Source organism: Mesoplodon densirostris, chromosome 20 (assembly GCF_025265405.1).
Source record: "Mesoplodon densirostris isolate mMesDen1 chromosome 20, mMesDen1 primary haplotype, whole genome shotgun sequence".
In the NCBI taxonomy this organism is placed as follows: domain Eukaryota; kingdom Metazoa; phylum Chordata; class Mammalia; order Artiodactyla; family Ziphiidae; genus Mesoplodon; species Mesoplodon densirostris.
The window spans coordinates 14,121,563-14,146,021 of record NC_082680.1 but is presented as its reverse complement, the minus strand read 5'-3'; the positions used below and the strand labels follow the sequence as shown (position 1 = coordinate 14,146,021).

The 24,459-nt window shown below is 40.7% G+C and overlaps 1 protein-coding gene across 2 annotated transcripts; it reads right to left on the bottom strand.

Moving 5' to 3' along the window:
* Positions 1–843: 843 nt before the first annotated feature.
* Positions 844–18,190, bottom strand: LOC132481208 (cytochrome P450 4V2). Of its 2 annotated transcripts, XM_060085891.1 has the most exons (11): positions 17,586–18,190; positions 13,088–13,200; positions 12,614–12,699; positions 11,624–11,814; positions 11,158–11,227; positions 9,548–9,674; positions 7,413–7,598; positions 3,848–3,950; positions 2,906–3,040; positions 2,633–2,812; positions 844–1,401 (listed from the first exon to the last, which is right to left on the bottom strand). In XM_060085891.1, exons 1-11 carry the CDS (start codon positions 17,797–17,799, stop codon positions 1,229–1,231), a joined length of 1,578 nt encoding a protein of 525 aa, XP_059941874.1. In that variant the 5' UTR covers positions 17,800–18,190; the 3' UTR covers positions 844–1,228. The 2 variants fall into 2 exon arrangements, with proteins under 2 accessions (XP_059941874.1, XP_059941875.1); XM_060085892.1 differs by lacking the exon at positions 7,413–7,598.
* Positions 18,191–24,459: the final 6,269 nt, after the last annotated feature.

Here is a 24,459-nt window from a genome sequence, read left to right as displayed (position 1 = left end):
GGGAATTTCTCCTTCCGTTACTGTACCCCCAGGTTGGGAAGCCTGGCGTGGGTCTCAGAACCTTCACTCCAGTGGGTGGACTTCTGTGATATAACTGTTCTCCAGTTTCTGAGTCACCCACCCAGCGGTTATGGGATTTGATTTTATTGTGATTGTGCCCCTCCTACCCTCTCACTGGGGCTTCTCCTTTGTCTTTGGATGTGGGGTATCTTTTTTGGTGAGTTCCAGTGTCTTCCTGTCGATGACTGTTCAGCAGTTAGTTGTGATTCCGGTGCCCTCACAAGAGGGAGTGAGTGCACGTCCTCCTACTCCACCATCTTGAACCTCCAACTGTATACTTTAAATCATCTCTAGATTACTTATGATACCTAATACAATGTAAATGCTATGTAAATAGCTTTGCTTTTTGGAACTTTCTGGAATTCTTTTTCAAATATTTTCGATCAGCCATTCGTTGAATCCATGGATTCAGAATTCGTGGATAGGGAGAGCCCATGGCATAACGTTATAAACTCTAAGGTCCTTCAAGCTCCAAAAGCCATAAATCAACTCCCTGAATCACTGTGAGGGATGCGAGATTACCAAGAGGAATCTTTTCCAATAATACATGATATAAAAAGGTAATTGTGATGCTCTGAGGAATGAAAGGAAGGCTATAAGTACACCGTCCAAAGGGAAATAGGAACAGAACCTCTGAGTCAACTTATAAATGATGTGCTGTAGATGATTAAATCTGAAAAGTATCATAATGGTTATTCTTCTCATAATTGATGCCACTGATACAATTCTTGAAACGTAAGCTCCTTATGTCTAAGTACTTAATTACTCACCCTTTTCAAACAAATGTATATATATACATGAATGTATATGTTCCTGAGTCTACAAGAATACCTTTAAAATATTCTGGAACTTCAATTAAATTATATCCTTTGGGTCCATTGATTGAAATTGGATTGGCCTGTGGATCCCTCTGTTGAGAAGCTTTTATGTGTTTATTTGGGTACAGTCATCAGTTTACTTTGGGATCAAGACCAGGGGTCAGAGCTATGATGGTGATGGAGATATGAAAACTCTTGCTTTGGTAGACTTGACCCCAAAGTAAGTGGGGACAAGAAAAAAATTAGGTTTAGGGATTAAGAATATTGAGTTCATGATCTACGAATTGTAAATGCAAAGCTTCCTTTAAAGAAAGACCTTTTTGTGGTAAGAGAGCAGCCCAATAGTATAGTTAGGATTCATTTGTGTTTCTCCTCTTCAACTTGATCCAGATGCCATTACTTGGACGAAGAATCAGTTCTCCTGCCAGACCAAGTTCTTCTCTTTTTTGGTTGGATTCTACCCAAAAATGCCTCAGGATGCAGGAAAGAATGGTCTTTTCTTCCATCATGGCAAACTTTTGACCTTCAAATGAATGTAAATAGCAACACTTTAATGATAGGTATATCTCAAATGTGAGAAATCACAAGTCCAGTTAGAGGAAGCAAGCAATTTTATATTTTTGCAGTGGGCCCTGGGAGAATCAGAATCACTTGGGTTGCTTGTAAAACATGAAGATTCTTGAGTGCCTGTCCTGTTCCCACCCAGTGCATCTGAACAGCTGAAGTGGGCCAGGTATTTGTATTTTAGCAAAACCTGAGATGAATCCTGGGCTCGTTTAAGCATGAGAATCACTACTCTCGACTGATTTCTTATTTGGGCCTTTAACTTAAATTTAATTTACTCGAGAGGTACTAAATAAGCGTCAGATTCATCCATTTAAATCTGGCCTTAATTTACGAATGTCTGCATTTACATAAATGATAAAATGCTAGAGATTCTGAAGCTGAAAGTGTTTATAATGCATGGTGATGTGCATTCACTTTGCTTAAGCACTTCATCTGGCCTTGTGGTAAGCATTTTGTGTTTTGGTTTTTCAAAATGCAGTTCTTAAAATCAACAAACACAGAAATTAAGCTAAATATAACTAACTGTTATGAATAAGTTTTGTACCATATGAAGTATGTTCTATTTTAATCTAAAAGCTACAACATTTTCAAACTCTACCATGAAACTATTTATGCTTTATGTTATGGGCTAAATTGTGTCCCCCCAAATTCATAGGTTGAAGTCCTAAACCTCAGTATCTCAAAATATGACTATTTGGAGATGGGAACTTTAAAGAAGTAATTAAATTAAAATGGTCAAAAATAAAATAAAATAATCAGATGGGTGGACCCTAATCCAATCTGACTGGTGGTCCCTATAAAAAGAAGAGATTAGGACACAGACACACGCAGAGGAAAGACCATGTAGGGACATAGGGGGAAGAAGATCACTTACAAGCTAAGCAGGTATTTATTACCAATCCTGCTGATACCTCGATCTTGGACTTCTAGCTTCAGAATTGGGAGAAAATAAATTCCTGTGGTTTAAGCCACCCAGTGTGTGGGTACCTTGTTATGGCTGCCCTAGCAAACTAATACACTTTATGACAGTCATATTTTAAAACAATAATGTATAGTAAAGTGGAGGGAAGAGGAAGCCAGTTTTTTTAAGACAGTTGCCTATGGGCTGCTACATCTCAAGAAATTTTTGTGTGAAACCCCCTACTCTGCAGACCTGAAAGGTCAAACAAGTTCTGACGGATACAAACCTATACAGTTTCGGGGTCCAGCAGAGAAGGGCACATATGCGTATGAATGACGTCCTTTTGAATTCTCGGGAAAGAACCGTTCTGGCTTGAACTCCTCAGGATTGGGGAAATACCTTGGGTCTCTGTGCAGTGCATAGGGCATGATGATTACTTGGGAGCCTTTCACGATTTTGTAACCCGCTGTCAAGAAGTAGTCGACAGGCCATGAGGATGGAGCAAGACAGACATTAAACTAATCCACTCTCCCTCCTATTCAATTCATAGAACTCTTACCAACTTCACAGTCTTCATTAAGGTGACGGGCAAAGAAAGGAACAGAAGGGAAAAGGCGAAGGCTCTCTTTAACAACACATTCCAGATATTTAAGTTTCTTCAGGTCATCTAAGGTAGGAGGACGATCCGATCTCCCTGGTTTTAAGTAAATACATGAGATAACAAGGAAAGGATTATTTGAGCTTGAGGGATGGGACATTGAAGAAGAACACATGCATCAAAACATGTTAAATACCTACAGCTAAAGTAGAGTTTCTGGTATTACCCATAATCAAAATAAAATGAGATCTGTTCAGTAAAAGAAACCAGACACCAACAGTCACATGTTGTGGGATTCCATTTATAGGAAGTATTCAGAACAGGTGTAAATCCATAGAGACCGACAGTAACGTAGCAGTTGCCAGGGGCTGGGGGAAGAGAGGAGAGTGGCTGATTAATGGGACAGAGTTTGCTTTTGGGGTGTTGGGACTCCAGTGACATCACTGCTGGCATCAGCCTAGGACAGCTTACCTGCGGACTGCTGGTTGTGTAATAGAAAAGTTTGTCCTACCGGATTAATGCATCTTTTCTCTTATTCGTGGCCAGATGCAATGCTGTAGGAAACAGTTTTCCTTGACCCCATGACTCAATGCTTTGTGTAGATATGTCTGCTTCATCTATTAAGCAGTGAGGTGCTTGAGGACAGTAACATTTATCTGTGCATCCCCAGCATCTAGCCCAGTGCAGTCACATGCCATGCAATTAGCAAATGCCTGTATTCTGTAAGCGATTAATAAGGCTTTGCTAAGAAGACGGGGACTGGCAGGGATCCCATAGGGGAGCCTTCCTGCTTGTTGCTGTATCTTTAGAACGGGCCCTGCTGTTTATCCTTCATGAGCAAGAACATACTTGCTTTCATGGACATGGTACCCACAGTGTAACTAGTGAAGGGACAAAACATACCAAACACTTCCTCCAGTTCATTGTCCACTTTCTGCTGGACTTCTGGATACGAACCCAATAGATATAAGGACAAGTTTATTGCAGCTGCGGTCGTATCGTGACCCTACAAATGTAAGGAAAAAATAACTTAGCGGAGTAGTATTGCAAAGATTAGAAGAGAGAACTCTATTTTGAATTGTCTCTGGATTTGACAGCTGCACTGTGACTCCAAACAGAATAAATTAACTTGGGACAGTATTTCACCTTGGTGAGAAACAAACAAATAAAACAATCCCTTCAAAGGGAAGGTTAATGCTTAGATAGATATTTCAATACTACACAGAGTTGCATACGTGGTGAGAAATGGCTAGGCTGTGCTAATAAGGGGGCCTTCCAAGGGAACTAGGTGCTCTAGACTGTTTTTAAGGGGAAAAAGTCTGACTTTCATGAGCCAGTTTACCAGATCTGTACTCCTCCACCTCCTAGCATTTGTAACGTAGGCTTTACCTGTCAACCCTGGACGCCAGGGTGTCTATGTGTGGTTCTGAGTAAATCCTGCATGTCAAGAAGTTGATAAATAGCCTCCCGTAATACTTGCTGAGCTTTAGGCAAAATACTAAGTACTTTGCAGAAACTAATTCAATTATCCTTCAGAAAAACACTGTGAAATACTTGATATAGATATTTACATTTTAGAGATTAAAAACAGACTGAGAATTTTTTTACATGAGTTCTGCAGAAAAAAAAAGTTTGGAAAATCAATAATAATATTATAACTCTATGAATAAGACTTTCAGGGGAACGAAACAGAAAACAACTTGTTTCCTCTGTGGAACTTCTCACTTTTCCATTTTCCCTGTGCAACACAAGTGATGGTTATAACTTTTCTTTCTCTGGGCAGAAATCTCCAAAGCACTTGCTTCGTAAAACAGCTTCTAAGTTGAATTTTTTGAGGTTTATTCTGCAATTTTATAAAATGTCTATTTTCCACGTCTCTGATACTGGTGTGATTGCCTCTTCTCAGGCTTGCTGTTCCTTCATGGAAACCACCCTGAGCTCCGGACCAGATCTGGCCCATTTCACTCAGTTGTTTAGCAAAGTCACAGGAGGAAGTGCTCCTGCTAAATAATTCTTAATAACTTCTCTTGAATTCATAAGCAGAAGCCTGATCCAAATGTGTAAGAGATGTCTGCTGAACTTCCTACTTCCACGTGTCTGCTACCTGAAGAAAGCAGGACTAAGCAAAGCACAAAGCACACAGTTTATAGAAGCAGGCTGGTGGGACAGGGCAGGGGCAGAAACCTTAGTATCCAGTGGTCGGCACGTGGGGCAGGAAAGGTGTGGTCGTAATAACCTGCAACCTCTTTATGGAGGAGGTCACAGTATTATAATCATACGAGGTGTGTCTCCTATTTGATGCAAAGAAGAAAAAACGCAGAATTTCAAACAGTGTTAGAGCTGGAAGAAACAGATCATTATTCTGGTTGTTTTCATGAAAGTGAGAGGTTTTTGGTAGGAGAAGGATGTGTGTGTGCATGAGAGTGTATGTATGTGGGCATGTGTGTGTACGTGTGTATGCAGGGCGGAGATGTGAGACGGTCTCTCCACTTTAACATCAAATGATAGTAGCCAATATCCACCACACCCTTCCCATGTGCCAGGCAAGATTCTTCGTGCGCTTTAAAAAATCACTCATCTAATCCTTAAAATTATCCTGCGAGGCCCGTGCTATAACAGTGAGGATACCAAAGCCCAGAAAAGCTCCATGAGTTACCCGAGGTCCCACCTCTAGTGCAGGTTAGAGGTGGGATTTGGCCCCAGAGACCCCAGCTTAACGCTGCTCCACTTTTTTTAAAAAATAAATTTACTTATTTATTTATTTTGGCTATATTGGGTCTTCGTTGCTGCCCACGGGTTTTCTCTAGTTGCAGCAAACGGGCTACTCTTCGTTGTGGTGCACAGGCTTCTCATTGCGGTGGCTTCTCTTGTTGCTGGCACAGCTCTAGGCTTACGGGCTTCAGTAGTTGTGGCTTGTGGGCTCTAGAGCGTAGGCTCAGTAGTTGTGGCGCACGGGCTTAGTTGCTCCGCGGCATGTGGGATCTTCCCGGACCAGGGCTCGAACCCGTGCCCTCTGCCTTGACAGGTGGATTCTCAACCACTGCGCCACCAGGGAAGCCCCAACACTGCTCCACTTTTTAGATAATTTAGATGTCCATTTTCTGCATAAAATTTCTTTTCAATGAAACGGTCTGCTTAAAAAAGAAGTTTAAAACCACTGATCTAATCCATCTCTCTATTTTATACACAGGGAAGCTGTGACAGAGATCTGAGATGATTGGCACCATCTCATAAGGCTAGTCAGCATGGAGCCAGAATGAGAACTCAGGTCTAGGGACCCTTGACACAGCTTGCTTTCCTATACTGTGCCCCCAGGAGAATGTGCAATCTGGCAGTATACCCAGAGGTACACTGTACCCAGAGGTACGCTGTACCCAGGTGCCTGCAAGCAGGGCTGCTCACGCCATCCATGGCTGGCGTGTACTGAGCCATCCAAAACCACCCATGCCCTCCACCTTCCTCCACTTCCAGCATATTACCACAGGGAGCTTTTTAAAACCATTTCTTCATCTTTATTTGGCAATCCACACACTGAGAGATTCACTCTTTGTAGTATTTAATAATGCTAGAATTACCTTTTGTAAAAACTGCATCTTTCTTTTCATTATTTGAAGGTCAGAAATCCCTTTAGAATCACAAACTAGTTAAATTCTCTGTCGGAGGGCTCTTGCTATCTTCTCTAGTTTGGGCAGCTCAAAGCAAGAGCTAAGCACTCATTTGCTAGAACTTCAAAAGGGAGGTAGTGAAAAGACAGACTTGTGGGTTTCAGAGATTTTTTAAAAGCATGAAGCAATATAGGGAATGAGAGCAATTTCTGACTTCTTTTCTACTTGGAAAAATCCAATGGGTTTTAGATTTTCCTGAGAAAACACTGTGTCTAGTGCTATACTCACCACGAGTCAAAGGCTTTTTCTGAAGAAGAAAGCTGGTCTGGTACTTAATCAGGTTCTTACATTTTGTAATTTCTTTTTTTTTTTTTTTTGAAATTACTCAGCCATTTCCCCCCAGCATTTTTTTTAAATTTAATTTTATTTATTTCTTTATTTATGGCTGTGTTGGGTCTTCACTTCTGTGCGAGGGCTTTCTCCAGCTGCGGCGAGCAGGGGCCACTCTTCATCGCGGTGCGCGGGCCTCTAACCATCGCGGCCTTTCTTGTTGCGGAGCACAAGTTCCAGCCGCGCAGGCTCAGTAGTTGTGGCTCACGGGTCCAGCTGCTCCGTGGCATGTGGGATCTTCCCAGACCAGGGTTCGAACCTGTGTCCCCTGCTTGGCAGGCAGACTCTCAAACACTGCGCCACCAGGGAAGCCCCTCATTTTGTAATTTCTAATTATAATGTAGCGACTCATCCTCAGTTATATGAAGCTACTTTAAAACTTGAATAAACTTTAAAAAATAATGCTAAAGATTCTAGAAAAGAACTGCGTTTTGTTTAATGATACCTGAAAATAACGTGATGAGATAAAATACCTCAAACATAAAGGTGTCAACTTCTTCTCGAATCTCTTCGTAACTCAGCTTGTTCCCTTGGTCATCAGTCACATTTAAAAGCAAGTCCAGAAAACCCCTGCGTTTATTATTGATTGGAGGAAAGTCCTTGTCATTGCTTCTGCCTTCTTCATGTCTCTTCATTTCATTGGCCCGTTCAGTGATGACCTGTGTCATTTAAACAATCATATGCTCTTGTTTGGAATTTGATGTAGTCTCATAATATATTTTCTTATGAAAATATACTAGCTTCTTTCATGGATTTTTCCCATGAAACCTTTCCTGTTCTAACTCAACAATAACTTAGGCTCTTGTGGAAAATATAGTGAAGCTTCCTGTTAACATTTTAGGGCATTATTTGATAAGACTTTTAAAAACAAATTTAATGTTAGACAAATTCAGTATATTCAAGTGCTATTTCTGCCATCTTTCTAACACGGAATAGAGTTAGTAGTCCCCTAAGTGGTGCCCTAGAGATTTGGATGAGCTAATGAGAAAAAGTTTAGGTGGTGGAGAGAATGCAATCATTATATAACAGACTAATTATGGATTGCTCTCATTACAAGTTGCATTGGAGAAAAGATCAGTCAGTTCACCCTATGTGCTTGCTGTTCCTGCTGCCTAGATTTCTCTTTCTTCAGATGCCAGTGTGGCTGACTCCCTCCCTCCTTTTAAGGTCTTGGCCCCTTCTCACACCATCAGAAAGACCTTCCCGGATCACTGCTAACCTGGTCCCTAGCACTCACTATCTTCCTAACCTTACTTTATTTTTTTTCCATTTCACTTACCACCTGACATTATAGTATACTTGCTATATAATATAATGCATGAATGTACCATCCATGTGGCAGCAAATTTGTCCTTTGTTCATTGATATCATTCCAACCCTTAGAACACTGCCTGGCATTTTAAGGACGTTCCTTAGATCTTTTCTGAATGAATAAAAGAATTAAAGCCCATAAACTTAATTTGGCTATATATTTCAGCTTTCTTCTCCTATCAGGCAGTTGACCAAACCTGCTACTAAGTGATTTGAATGAGTAGATCCTAAGTGCTTTGAGGACAAAACACCGTATCTCCTTTCATTCTTGGGGGAACCCCCTAAGGCCTGGCACTCAGTATGCAATTTTCAATATTTATTAAATAAATAATATTGTCCATCCAATGTGGACTCCATTAATCATTGATATTGATAGTAATGCATGTAATTTGAGGGAACATCTGGTCGTTCGCCTACTGCCCAGTAATGGAGGTAACTCTGTCCTCCGCTGTGGCCACCTCAACCCAACACCTCATTCATCCGACATTGCCTGACTGGGAACCACACGATCTGTTGGTGACAGGCTGTACCTCACTGTAAGGAAGCAATACCGATACAGTTTAAACCGAAACTGACAGCAAAGAGAGGGTATATTTAAATTGGTACTTTTATCAGTACATTTACATCATAATTTGATGTATATTTTCAATTAAATATTGCTTTGTCAAAAGCACATGTTTAACACAAGACCGACATCTTATATCTGAAACAATATCACTGTCTCCTTCTTATTTTTTAATTGGAAGTAAAATAGTGACATCTACTTAATTTTAATCCCTTCCAACTTGAGATACTGCTATAAATGCCCTTTGCCTTTGAAAGCTACTGCCTAATCCAAACATTTTCCATAAGACTCTCATAACATGGATCCCCTCTTTATTCATTCAATATAGCACCCTGGTTATTAATAAATATTTATACTTCATATCACATTTTGTAATTTTTTTAATAGACAACCTCCTCTACTAGACTAACCTCTTTTAGGGGACATACATATCTTACTTATTACTATGTTTTTAACACTTGGTACAGTGTTTGGCACCTAACAAGTGTTTAATTAATATTTGGTGAGTACATAATTAAAATGTAATCACACTGTCTCCTTCTTTACATTATTATTCAATTTTTATTTTATGAGACACAGGCTCCAGGGTATGTTAACACAGCATAAAAATCTTGGACATATAAAAGATCTAGAAATGGAGAGTGGTGATGGTTTCAGAACACTGGGAGTGCAGTTAATGGTAAATTTTATGTTGTGCTTATTTTATCACAATTTAAAAAAACAAGGGCTTACATTTTTGGTAAAATTATGTAGAATTTTTAGGCTCCTTTTGTGTTCCCATCCATCTTTAAGTATAAAGAACAAAATGTCAAGCCAGAGCCAGGGCATCTTCATTCTTTGATGTATTGAATCACTCATCCTATAAATAGGATAAAAACACATCAGCTGATACACTGAAAATGTGTATTTCTTGAGCACCTAATTGATGCCCGCTCTCAATGAGGGTAATATGTAGGGATGATAATGATTCGTCTTAGAGGCTACTAAGATCCAGGCTTTACACTCAACAATGAAGGCATGGGGTATTACACATCCAGTGAAGCTTAAGCATTTGATGGGTTCTTTAGAGGAACGAAGAATCTGTTATAAAACATCCTTACTAAACGGTCATCTGATCTCTGCTGCTTTTTCTCCAGGGAGAGTTCTTGACCACCTCAGGCTGCCTGTGGCTCTTGTAGCACAAGCTGATATGAAATCTTCCTCTTTATAATGTCCACTCATTTGCTTTCTCACTCCTCCGTAGCGCCAGTAAACAACGGGTTGCCCTCTTCCACAGAAAAGTGCTCATTAAATACCCATCTGTCACATAGCTGTCACGAGCACCACCCTCATTATTCCCAGTGAGAAGCAGAAAGACCTCTACACGACCTCCTCCTTCATGACCAGCTTAGATGCCAATTCCTCAGAGAAGACCTTTCCTGACCTTTCCTGTTTCTGTAAAACACATCCCTGTTTTCCTCTCTCATATCAACTTGATCTTTTCTTTCTAAGCAATTATTATAATTTAAAAGTTTATATTCATTTGCTTCAATGCCTGTCTCCCCTGCTGTTCTGTTTCATGTGCCCATGTAAAACTAGTCAGTACCTTGTGCAAGTGAATGGCAGATGATAGATGCTCAACAAGTAGTTGTTAAGATGAAGTGAAATGAGCCGTGGACTTAAAGACAAGATGCATTGAGTCAAATCCTGGCCCTGCCCCTTAATAGCTGAAGAATCACAAGCAATTTTAAAAGTAAAGTTGATTATTTCAATTAAAAAGTAATACATACTCAGTGCAGAAAATATAGGAAAGGAGAATGAATCACAACAAAACCAAAACACAATAAGAAAGAGAGCACACACACAAAATAATAATAACTGCAGCTAACATTTTGGTATAGTATCTCCTAGCTTTTTCTATGAATAATTTTTTATACCTAGTGGTTATCAAACTACAAAAAAATTTATGTCTTTCTTTTATCACTTAGCATCATAATGTAATCTCTCGATATATTATAAAATAGTCATTTAAAATTACTGCATAATCTGGATGTGCCATAACCATTCCTGTACTGTTGAAACATATGCTTAAATGATTAGGTTAATTTTTAGTATAATGTTTCACTTTGAAATTATGAAAAAGCTACAGTACAGACAGAAATTATTAGCAAGAATTTTTTAAAGCCCTGATCAATAACAATTTTATTTTATTTTTTGGGGCCACACCACACAGCTTGAGGGACCTTAGTTCCCTGGCCAGGGACAGAACCTGGGCCCTTGACAGTGAAAGCACGGAGTCCTAACCACTGGACTGTCAGGGAATTCCCAATAACAATTTTAGAAATAAATAGGACTTCATTTACCTATAAACTGCTTGAACATACTCAGAATCATCGTTGCTTTGAGCACCAATGTTCTTCCCCATAGCTGTTTCTGCAAAATATAGTGAGAAGCAACCATTCAATTCATGCACATATCTTGGGTACCTTTTCCAGTGGCAGACACTTGAACAAAGACGTTATGTCCTATTCTGTTCATATATATTGTAGAATTGTTCTTTCCCCTCTTCTCTTGTATCTTCTGCCTCTCCTACTCCCAGTTCCTGCCCCTCCTTCCCTCGGGCCTTCTGGTCTTGTTGGCTCAGTGACCACTTGTCCAAAGTCCTATGAATGGCTGCTGCTTCTCAGGTGGCTAATTTAGCAATAGGACCTTCCAGAAGAACCCAATGTCCTTTCTCCCCCACCCCGCCCCACCCTATGGACTGTTATTTTCTATTTGTGCCATTTTATCATTACATCCTAACTTTAAAAATAAATCAGTGAGACTTACCACAGATTATATCTAAGGCACAAAGAGTGATGTAAGAAAAGCAGTTAAATGCTTCTTGGTTGACATATTTTTCAAGCTTATTAACCAATATGTTTGCTTGTTCATTCATGACATCTAAGAAATCTTCCAGAATTGTAAAATGGAAAGTGGGTGTTAACATTTTTCTCCTAGAGCGCCACTTGTTTCCAGTACTAGAAATAAAATACACGGTTACAAAGAAAAAAGAAGCAACACCTGAAACAAATAAAATATAAATACAGTCATCATCAAGTTCTCCTGAAACAGCTTAATCTACAGATTCTCAAATGCTTTGGTCAGAATGACAAAGACTCATGTATAGTTACAGAATGTGAATATTTTGGATACTGTTCTATATTACTAATGTTTAGAAGAGTATTCATTAAAAATGGAAACATTTAAGAATTTTTCTAAATTTCTAAGCTCTGAGTTTCTAAAAATTAGAATTTTTCTCCCCTCTATCAACATCTTAGTCCTCAGATGATCCAGTGCTCCATGATTTTCTTTAATCTCTACTATCTTTGAATTCTCCAAAGTCCCCACCAGGGTCCTGCCTTTCTCTTGCTAGGCCCTCTCTCAGAGGATGGAGTCCTGTTTCTGGGTGCCAACTCAAGAAGTGAGGGTACTGTGTTCGATACACTTCTCTGAGGGTGACTGCCTTTTTCATTATATTTTCAAGATTTCCCTTCTCCAAACTATCCTTGGCTTTACTCCATTCATACATCAGTACCTCCTCATTTTTCTTGGAACACTAGTGATTATCATTATTGAATATAGTGGCTGGAGATTACCATACATCCTATCTATCAAAGGCCCATTGTTAGCTGGACCTTTCCTTCCAGCTTCTCCCATAATTCCCAATACTTCAATCTTGCTATTGGAAGAATACCTTGTGTCAGTTCCTGAAATAACAAGTTACCCATAGAAGTAACTGTTTCTACAAGACAGCTTTACAAATTTCCACTGAGGTACCTTGTAAGAAGTCCTAGGCCAAGCCACGGTTCTAGGAACTTGTACATATAGGATTTGTCAATGTGCTTTGAACTAGTTAAAATTACCTTTAAAAGAGAAAAAAAAAATTGAGAGATATAGACATCAAAACAATTTCAGCTATAAGAACACCTGGCTAGAACACAACTACTTTTTAAAGCAAGATTTCATAATTGTTATTTCTCTGTGATTCATTTTCATTCCTGTGCCTCAAAGAAATGCAATTAGAGTTTTGAACGTATAATTGTCACTCAGTCTTGAGGACTAAATGGAGTTGAAAGGAAGGAAAATGTCCAAGATGATTCCTGGTTCCTGCCACAAACTAGGAACCAAGCAGAGTCATTTCTTGAGGGGAGGGGGGAGAGGCAGGTGAATCCAGAGGATGACCACATCTAATGAGATTCCCACACCATCAGACAGATAGTGGAATATTGATCACATCTGCCACATACTCACCTCCACATTTTCTGCGTTATAAAGGAACACCAGAGGTACGGGCCCGAGCCAGAGTTTCAGCAGTGGCAGGTGTCGGTATTCTTCAGAGTACTGAATCATCTGCTGAAAAAAATCTGGGAGAAAATATTTAATCTTAAATTCAATCAAGACAAGAATTTTGTCTAATAAGGATACAGCACAGGGAACTCTACTTAGTACTCTGCAATGGCCTATATGGGAAAAGAATCTAAAAAAGAGTGGGTATATGTATATGTGTAACTGACTCACTTTGCTGTACACATGAAATTAACACAACATTGTAAATCAACTATACTCCAATTATAATTTTTAAAGAGACAAAAATTTTGTAATAAGTTCCTTATTGTGTCTTTTGATTCCTTGGGGTTCTTGTTTTTGTTTTACTTTGGACAAGTCACTTAATATCTCCCAGAGAGATATTTGCTGTTGTTGTTGTTTTAGATTCCACACAGAAGTGAGATCACACAATACTTGCCTTGCTTTGTCTGACTTATTTCATTGAGCATTATGCCCTCAAGGTTCATCCATGTTTTCACAAATGGCACTATTTCCTTCTTTTTTATGACTGAATAATATTCCTGTGTGTGTGTGTGTGTGTGTGTACCACATTTTCTTTATCCATTTGTCCAGTGACAGACACTTAGGTTGCTTCCATGTCTTTGCTACTGTAAATAATATTGCAGTGTACATGGCGTGCATATATGTTTTCAAGTTAATGTTTTCATTTTCTTGGTATATATACCCAGAAGTGAAACTGATGGATCATATGGTAGTTCAATTTTTAATGTTTTAATGTTTTGAGGAATCCCCATACTGTTTTCCACAGTGGCTGCAGCAATTTACATTTTCACCAACAGTGCTCAAGAGTTCCCTTCTCTCTTGCCAAAATTTGTTACTTCTTGTCTTTTTGATTATAGCCATTCTAAAAAGTGTGAGGTGAAGTCCCATTGTGGTTTTTATTTGCATTTACCTGATGAGTAGTGATGTTGAGCACATTTTCACGTATCTGTTGGTCATCTGTATGCCTTCTTTGGGAAAATGTCTATTCAGACCCTCTGCCCATTTTTAAATGAGATTGTTCAGGGTTTTTTGCTATTGACTTGTATGAGTTCCTTATATATTTTGGATATTAACCCCTTATTAGATATATGATTTGCAAATCATATATCCCATTTTGTAGGTTTCCTTTTCATTTTCTTAATGGTTTTATTTGCTGTGCAGAAGCTTTTTAATTTGATGTAGTCTCAGTTTATTTTTGCTTTTGTTGCCTTTGCTTTTGGTGTCAAATCCAAAAAATCAAGGAGCTTACCACTTATGTTTTCTTCTATGAGGTATACGGCTTCAGGTCTTACACTTAAGTCTTTAATCAATTTTGAGTTATTATCATGCGTGGTGTAAGATAGTGGTCCAGTTTTATTCTTTTGCAAGTGTCTGTCCAGTTTTCCCAACACCATTTATTGAGAGTCTGTCCTTTCCCCATTATGTATTCTTGGATCCTTTGTGGTAAATTAATTGACCACCATCTGTTTATTTCTGGGTTTCTATTCTGTTCCATTGATATATATGTCTGCATTTACACCAATACCATACTGTTTTGATTACTATGGCTTTGTAATATATCTTGAAATCAGGAAGCGTGATGCCTTCAGTTTTGTTCTTCTTTCTCAAAAGTGCTTTAGCTATTTGAGGTCATTTGTATTCCATACAAAATTTGGTACTATTCTATTTCTGTGGCAAATGTCATTGAAAGCTTGATAAGGATTGCATTGAATCTGAGAATTGCTCTGGATAGTATGGAAATTTTAACAATATTAATTCTTCCAATCCATGAACATGGAATATCTTTCCATTTATTTGTGTCTTATTCAATTTATTTCAGCAGCGTCTCATAGTTTTCAGTGTACACCTTTTTTACTTCCTTGGTTAAATTTATTCCTAGGTATTTTATTCTTTTTGATGCAATTGTAAATGGGATTGTTTTCTTAATTCCTCTTTCTGATAGTTCATTATTAGTGTATAGAAACACAACTGATTTTTATATATTGATTTTTGTATGCTGCAACTTTACTGAAGTAGTTTATTCTAATAATTTTTTTTTGCTGGAGTCTTGAGGGTTTTCTATAATATCATGTTATCTGCAAATAGTAACAGTTTTACTTCTTCCTTTCCAATTTTGTGGAGGGGAAGGCTAGTTGGGAGGCATATATATGGGTATCCAGGGCTTCTCCTGGGCAATGGGAATGCCTAATTGACAACAGTGGGATTCATCCTAAACTCATTGTGAGGCTACTAATATGATGCTTGAGATTTTGACAGGGTTTTTTTTTTTTTACATGGGAATTTGGGCAAGGGGAAAAACTGGTATGGCATAAAAAACAGAACAATTAAGCTCTTCAGCTCTTTTTCCATGTCAAAAAATGTGCCCGTGCTCAGTCCATCCCTGGTCCTCTTCCATCCTTAAGTTTCACCCACCCCTGAGCTTCAGGGCAAGTTGTTCAAAGTTGGAGAAGGGCTAAGGCTGGGGATGTCCACTGCATATAAAATTAAATCAATAGTCGTGATTTTTTAAAGTGTTTGCACGTTTTGCACACCAAACCTAATAATCTTAAAATAACATTCATTATGTCATATTTACTTGCTATGGCAGGTTATTATACGTCAGATCTAGTGCTCAGGGTTTCATGTGTATTATGTCTTTTGTGCCTCACCACAGTTATATGGGGAGGGACGCTGTTATTACTGTCATTAAACAATTGAGGAAGTTGTGCACAGTTAAGCAACTTGCCCAATATATCACCGAGCTGCTAAATGGTGGAATCTGGCTTTGTACCCAAGGCAGTCAGACCCCAGAATGCACCACCTTAACCATATTACCACACTTCTTCACAATGTCTTCTGGTCATGACAGTTGGTAATATTGCCATGAAAAGAGCTGGGTCAGGTCAACAGTATCAAAATATCTGGCTTCGTGCTAATATACTGCCTGCCTTGGTCTCATCTGACAGAGGAGACAGGGAAGTCTGAATCTGTGGTTTGAAGATATCAGGTCCAATAGCAGGTAGCAGCTGAGGAAGACGGGTGCTGACATAGATGCAAAAGCAAGAGATTAGAGTTCAAAGGGCTCATGGGAAAGCAACTGCAATACTCCAGGTGGAGTTACTGAGGGCAGAATTTGGACAGTAGCCACAAAATGAAAGGCACAGCCTCCTGTATAAGAGACAAAGGAAGTATGCTGAGAACAGGAAGTATTTCTCAGAATATTCTGATATCCCCAATTTTGCTGAGCTCAATGCTGGGCACAAAGCAGGGCTCAATAAATGGCTGACTGACAACTTTAACTAACTTAGTCTAACCAAGTTCTAGACAGTGATCTAGAAACCACATGCATTAAATTTCATCCTTAAAATTACTCTGTAATAGTTACATTTACAAGTAAATGGTAAACAAACAAACAAAACCCCTCTAACTTAGAGAGTTTCAAACAACTTCCCCAAATCTAACAACTTGGTTGCAAAGCTGGAAATTGAGCAAAAGTTTACCTGTTGCCAAAATCCAGTACTTGTATGACGGATTAAAAAGTCCCTTTATAAAAGAGAGTACACTGTCATTCTCTTCACTCAGAAAGTAATTCCAAAGAGAATTATGTTAAATATTCCAATCAACTCACAGTGTGTTTTGAAACAGGTCTTATTCAATAGAGATTTCAATTCTTAGAAAAATTCCCAAAAAGAATATGATGAGACTCCTCAAGTATATTGTTTCTTTTGGGGGGATGGGAGGGTTGATATTTCTACATAATTATTTTTTAATACTATAAAGCCTTAGGATAGAAGGGGAGGTTAGCTCTGCTTTTAGTATCATCCAAGATGATTTTACAAATGTGGTTTTCATATAAATAAATGTGAGAGGGGGAGAGAGAGGGGGAGAGAGAGAGAGAGGGAGAGAGAGGGAGGGGGGAGAGAGAGAGAGAGGGAGAGACAGAGAGAGAGAGAGAGAGAGAGAGAGGGAGACAGAGGGGGAGAGAGAGAGAGAGAGGGAGAGAGAGAGGGAGACAGAGGGAGAGAGAGAGAGAGATTTCTAAGTTCTAAGGATTTGCCTTGTTCCAGGGAAGTTTCTGCCTTTAAGGATTTAACAGCCAAGACAGAAGCAAAGACTGCAGTGCTCTGAGGCAGGAGCAGGTAGGAGGTGGGAAGAGAAGAAGCAAAAATGCAGGACAAAAGCTTAGAGACACTGCAACCTACGCTGTACACAAAGAAAAAGTTCGTTGGGAACGGAGGGCACTAGCAATTTTGCCAGGTGTCATAGGGAAACTGGATAGAACTGGAACTCCATCCTCCAGCGGGTGACAAATCCTCCTCTCTCCCAGCGTCAGCACCTCCAGCCCTGGTGTCCAGGCTGTAAGGAGGCCGGCGGCGCGGCGCAGGTCGGGAGCCTGCATCCCTGGGACGGGGACGTGGCCGGCCTGGGCGCGGGCCCTTACCTCTCGCGTCCGGCTTTAACATCAGCGCGTGTCCCAGGAAGGGGTAGGCGCCCTCCAAGGTTGGGACCGCACGCATCTGCTGCCATGTCCACGCGTAGCTCGCCACCATCCGCAGGAGGTTCAGGGTGAGGATGGCGCCCGCCAGGGAGGCCGCGCACAACCCGCCCCAGAGCAGCAGCTTCTGCCCGAAGCTCAGCAGCCACAGCGCCAGCATCGCGCCTGCGGGCCGCTCTGCACCTGGACTGAGGCTGCGGGGACCGTGGGGCGGGATGCCCGGGGCGGCGGGCGCGGTGCAGCCCCGGGAGGTCAAGGGCGCCGGCCCCGGGCGGAGTTCCTGGCCTCCGGAAAGTCGGGCGGCGCCTCGCAGGGTGCGGGGCTCCGGGAGCAGAAGGGGGCGTCGCGGCCCCGCTCACTTCCCCGTCCGGCCGGAGGTGGGCACAGGCCTGGCCGCCCTGAAGCGAGGGCAGCCCTGCTTCTCGGGACAAGGTTGGAGGCTCCGAGGCTCCTCGACCAGGCACCGCGGGGGCCCAAGCCGACGTAACTGGCCTCTTTGTTTGCTTCGAGCCGAAAACGAAAGTCCGGGAAACGAGCGCTCAGTGGGCTGCTCTGTGGGCTGCGCTGATGTAAATGGTGGCACGTTCGTGGGTGGAGCGGGGAGGACACTGAAGGTGAAATGGAAGGCAGCTTAGCGACGGAGAGGCGCCCCGGGGCCAGAGGGGGCTGAGCTTTGGCTTATAGGCCCCCCTCTGCTGGGAACGGGACGACTCAGGCTAGAGTGCGCAGGATGTTTTAAAATGGAAATAAAGAAGTGTCTGGTTTGAAACTCAGCCTCTGGAGCTCGTTTTTTCCCGGCTGGGTACCTAAGCTCATTTTCTTGCACATCCGACAGTGGTCCACTCCGGAGGTGGGTTGCATCCTGGCATCCGCATCGGGGTCATTCGGGCAGCTACCTACTCTGATCCAGAGTAGCCTTAGGGACGCGACCTTAGGGGCACCAGTTAAAAGTCTGCCTCGGATGGCTGATTGCGACACAGGGGAGTTGAGTAAGGTTGTTGTGATCCAAATGTTTTTCAAAATATTTTTGGGAACAAGAAAAGCTAGCACCCCAAGAGAACAAGGGCAAGGGCGGGCGGGAGAGGATGGAGGTCTCGTTCTCTGAAAGCAGTGGGGGTAAGTGATGCTGGGAGGGGAGGTTTCGATAAGGAGACAGTAGCTATGGAGTGTTCTCAAAGGGGAAAGGCAACAGACCTCTGAGCCTGCAGAAGGAAACGGTAAGGACAGTGAGAAGGATGCTCCACTTCCGCCCAGGGGCTGGTTTCCCTGACTACCAAATTCTCTCTTTTCTCCAGGTACCCAATCCTGACTCTGGTTCCCTTGTCTACACTTGATCCTTCTTCACAAAGGAGCTGGGATGGAGGGTCCCTCTCCCAGCAGCACGTCCCTAAGCTATAGGAAAAGTGCCAAGGAAGATGGAATATTGAGAATACCCTGCATTTTTATTTTGCTTAATTGGATTAGTTTTACTCGCAGCCACCTGCAGAGCCTCTTTGATGTAGAGGAAAACATACCTAAGACTTTTCTCCAACTGAATTTCTTCAAGTCATCTATATATACCGACACAGAAAGATGTTCATGAAATATTAAGTGGAAAAAAATAATAAACAAGTTGCAGAACAAAGTATATAATGTAATGCCCTCTTTGGGATAATTTTCTTCTCTGCAGCTAGACTAATACCTGGAAAGAAAAATAATGATCAACTCGACTGCATGGGAATGAAGAAGAACTTACAGTTTTTATGTTATTCACTTCCATATTGTTGAATTACTTTAAGACTTTAAAAAAATATATCTGTGTAATATCTTTCAGTATATCTTCTGGGGTCTCATTTCCTTCTCTCTAAAGGACTGAGGCTGAGCCACAAGGCCAATTAAGGCTATAAAAGTACAAGATTTGTCTATATCTGACTCTCTGCTAATCCCTGTGGACAAAACAAGGATATAACGTACAACTGCAGACCTCAGGAAGTCGAGAAAGAGGGAGGGATGGGGTGGGGAGGGGTGCGGGGAGTGAGTGCTCCAGGCAGCATGAGAGAAGAAGTGCTCCAGCTCAGGGAAGGGTATGAGGGGTTCAGGACACAGTGTAGGGGCCCCTGCTTGGAGCACAAGGTAGCTCAGAGTGCCTAGAGCAAGAGTATGTTGATGGGTGGCATGGAGCGAGCTGAAATAAACCTTGACTGCCAGGCGTACACGGTTTAGTTGTATTTTGAAGGCAATTTGTGGGTGAGGAAGAGGACACTGAAGATTTTTTTTAAGGGCCAACAAAATAAAAGCCTTATCCCTTTGTTCCCTTTCATCTTTCCTGTGGTTTTCTTGTTACCAGATGGGACCCTTCTCATACTGCCTTGGAATATTTACATTTCAGAGGAAACCAGTCAGATGGCCAGGCCTGCAAGAAATGCACAGCACCATCCTTCTCTCCTGGTAGCAAAGCATACAGGGCTGCATCTTAGAAGGTCCACCATAAAAGGTAAGGATGCTCTGTTTAGGAAACAGTGCTGTGCCAAGGTAAAAGTCTGCCTGCCTTTGTAACCACATTCATTGTCAGCTTCATGGAACTAATCCAACTGAGTAGGAAGGTGTGAACTTACTTTCTCTCCTGAAGATTCATTTGACAGTAAAGGACGAATCCCTTCCCACTTGGAAGGTCTTTGTTTGCTACTCTCCCCAGCTTGAAAGTGCTTCTGAAAGTTAAACTCATGGGCCAGAATGTGTTATAAACTACAGAAGGGCTTTGTAAATGTTAACACTGATTTCCTTAAATTTTATCTCACTTCCCAGTATGAAAAAGATATCTAATTTAGATTAAAAAAATTCTCACTGGATATAGAACTATGTTATCTATATACTCACACACATCAAACGATCAGTGTAAATTCCTACTGTCTTCAATTCCTCCTCTTATTCTCTCCTGAAGCCTCTTCAGACTTTTGTGTTGTCCATTCTTCTAGCACATATCTTGTCAAGATCACCAGTATCTCCCATGTAGCTAAATCTTTAAGTCATTTCTCAGACCTTATCTAAATCGACTTATCAACAGCATTCAACATACTTGAGTCCTTATCACTTCCTTGAACCCCACCGCCCCCATTTGACTTTTTTTTTTTTTTTTTTTTTTGCTGTACGCGGGCCTCTCACTGCTGCGGCCTCTCCCGTTGCGGAGCACAGGCTCCGGAAACACAGGCTCCGCGGCCACGGCTCGCGAGCCCAGCCGCTCCGCGGCATGTGGGATCCTCCGGGATCGGGGCACGAACCCGTGTCCCCTGCATCGGCAGGCGGACTCTCAACCACTGCGCCACCAGGGAAGCCCCCCCATTTGACTTTGATGAGTCCATATTATCTTTTTTTTTTACATCTTTATTGGAGTATAATTGCTTTACAGTGGTGTGTTAGTTTCTGCTTTATAACAACATATTATCTTGATTTTTTTCTCCCTTACCAGTCATTCTTTCTGTCTGCTTTGCTAGTTTCTCTTCACATCCCATACCTCCAGATGTTAAAATGCCCGGGGCTCAAAACTCTTTTTTCCCTGCTTCTAAATTCTCAGTCTCTTGGTTATCTCATCCATTTCAGTACTTAAATACCATGTACACACACACACACACACACACACACACACACACACACACACACACACACACACACACACACACACACACACACACACACACACACACACACACACACACACACACACACACACACACACACACACACACACACACACACACACACACACACACACACACACCCCAGTCTATACCTCCTCTCTAAACCCCAGGGACAGATATCCAAACGCCTCAACATCTCCACTTAAGGCATCTCAAACAAACATGTCTCAACATGCTTCCAAATCTGCTCCTCTTGAATTTTTTCTGATTTCGGTAAAGGCCAACACTATCTTTCCAAGTGTTAAGCCAGAGCTTTGGAGTCAATGTGGATTCTTTTTTTATTACCCTCCTCATCCAATCCAATGGCAAATCCCATTGGCTCAAATTTGAGGACACACCCGAAGCCCCTGACTCCTCCCCAGCTGCACCTCTATCATCTGACCTGAAACATCATCTCGTGTGAGATGACATCACTGGGTCCTCAAAGCTCTCCAGTGGCTCCCCATTTCTTACAACTTCCAAGGCCAAAAAGGATCTTAAACCCTCAGCTCCTGTTACTTTGCTGATCTCATTCTTTATTATTTACCCCCTTGCTAATTCCATCCCATGTCCCACTGGCCTCTTTGCTGCTCTTCAAACCTCCAGGTATGCTCCTGTTTTGGGGCTGTGTTTTTTCTTCTGTCTAGAATTCTTTTTTTCATTTCTACGTAGCTTCTTTTCTTATTTGCTTTGAGTCTTGGCTCAAAGACTACCTCTGCAATAAAACCTCCCCTGACTGTTCTATCTAAAGTTGCAACTCTTTCCGCTGTCACATGGCCTTATTTTATATTTCTTCATAGCACTGATTGTTATCTCACCTGATGTTTCTATTGATTTGTTTACGGTGTGTGCGCTCCACTAGAATATAAGTTCTCTTAAGGGCAAAACTTTGTCTTGTTCAGCCCAACGCTTAGAACAGAATCTTATACAAAGGAGGTGCTTGATAAACGTCAAGTATGATTGCCGCACAGGAATGCCATTTTCTGAAATGAAGATTAAATTGGTGTACTCATAAATGAGGTAAGACCCTCACAAACATATATGGATATATATTTTGAATTCACAGGGAAAAGTTTGCTATGGAGTTGGAAATAAGTGAATGAGTAACCTGTGTATTAGACACAGCAGAATAGAGAGATATTTACACAAATTATATTGAAAATTGGGAATCTAAAGATTTTATAAATGTAATGAATTTTTGAAAACTCAACACTTTTTATTAAAAATTAAAGAATTAAACATCCTAACCATGATCTGTAGTCATAAGAAAACAATGACAATAAAAATATAATATGCAAATGACTTATGATATAAAAATGTATCTCTTAATTGGTATAGAAATCCCATTCTAGTTCAGAATAACAACTCTATGGATACTTCCTTTAGTATTAAATTCATACAATCTAGTAGTTTTCTATGGTATTTTACATGTTTTTATATTATTTTTAAATTCCTTCATTTCTTCTTTGGTTTTGGATAAACTGACATTTTAATTAATATAGTCACTAACCTTAGTTTAAAAATTGATCTCAGGAGTAATTTGATTTGCCTTTTTCAAACTTTGTTAGGGGAATTCTAAGATGAGACTCACTTATCAACGTAGATGATTATGAAAACACTGCCCTGTGCCATCCTTGATTTAAGCATTATTTAATAAACTCTAAATTATTATCTGTATTATCTTTAATACAGGTGTTAAAATATATGCATGAGCAGGTTGTTCTTTTTTTAAGTGAGTGGTAGAGCCAAGACTTTATCTCTAAAATAGTACTTTATTTTCCAATAGAAAATGTTTATAAGGTATGAGTCTAGACCACTGTACTTCTGTTTTTTAAAGTATTTTTGTCAATATATATAATAATAGATTCTTATTTGCAAAACTCTGAAGCCCGATAAAGTAAAGCTACCATGGAATCTATTCAGTTGTTTTCTATGAAAAAACAGTCTTGGCTAGTCTACCTTAATGTTAGTTTAAGATGTATATCAGTCAGGTTCCCTTTTAAGAAGTCTGGGCTGATTAGGGAAGGAGTTGGATGGTTCCTGGAAGTTGATATAAAATAGCCTGAATGGTTCTGAAAGAGGAGGGTGGATAGAAAGGGCACACTTAGCAGTAATTATGGACCAGATTGCACCTGACGAGAGACCCTTAGGAACAGGGGCCCCAGGCTGCTCACATGTCTAGAAATCCCTCATGTTTGCCAACAATGAAATTCAAACTGATATTTTCTCTTGAAAGTTTCTATAGCTAATGTTTGGGGATAGTTTAGAAAATTCTCAAAGTGATTTGGTCTGCTTAGTGAAGGTAACTAAGCGCTAGGGATATTACCTGGAGTTACGGACCTGCGGCCATGCAGAAGGGATATAGATACAGTGACCATCCTCATGTCCGCTCCCTAACTGGTTCCACTACCATGGAAAATGGAGCAAAGGATGAAAAGGAGAAGTTATCTCTCAGAGGCAAGGTTCTCGGCTCATTTTTGTTTTGTCCACTCTGTGATAAAGGACAACACGAATTCCAGCCCCAACGTACTTTTTAATTTCCAGACATCTATTAGTTGGCAATAATCTTCTCTTCTTACAACCAGAATTATGTCTGAAAATGATTTATCATACATTTATATGGTTAAATATATATATAAAGTCTCATTTTGGATTAATGAAAGTTAGCTTCACAGAATATAATTATCTGATAGAAAAGAGGAAATTGTGGTCATTTGAGATCTGAGAATATCAAACTGAGTCTAAGGGTTTCGATCACTATAAAGGAAAACAACGGTAGGTAAGGGGGAAAGGGCAGCACAAGATAAAGGACCCTAGAGGGTTGCCTTCAACTGATCATTGCTCCTGTGGTTTCTCTGTTCCATTTTCTGTATTAATGTCAGGTCAGGACATATGCTCTGAAGGAAAATAAGGCAGGGCTAGAGGACAGGGGGAGGGGAGAGATGCTGTTTAAACAGAGGGATCCGGGGGGAAGGCTTTTTGCAGAGGTGACATTTGAGCAGAGATCATATTATAATGAAATGAGGAAGATGCTGCTGCAAAGCCTTCCCTCCAGTGGACGAGCACATATGCAATATATTGTAACTACATTTATATTCGTTTATATTTTATTTTATTATATTTTAAATAGACTGCCTGAATTTGAGCATGAAAACTAGTACAACAAA

Coding starts and splice junctions, on each gene's coding strand:
- LOC132481208 (XM_060085891.1), bottom strand. CDS start 17,799: ATGCTGGCGCTGTGGCTGCTGAGCTTCGGGCAGAAGCTGCTGCTCTGG. Junction 9,675..11,157: donor TATGTTCAAGCAGTTTATAG/GTAAATGAAGTC, acceptor TCCTATTTATAG/GATGAGTGATTCAATACATC. Junction 1,402..2,632: donor TGGACCCCGAAACTGTATAG/GTTTGTATCCGT, acceptor ATTCATTTGAAG/GTCAAAAGTTTGCCATGATG.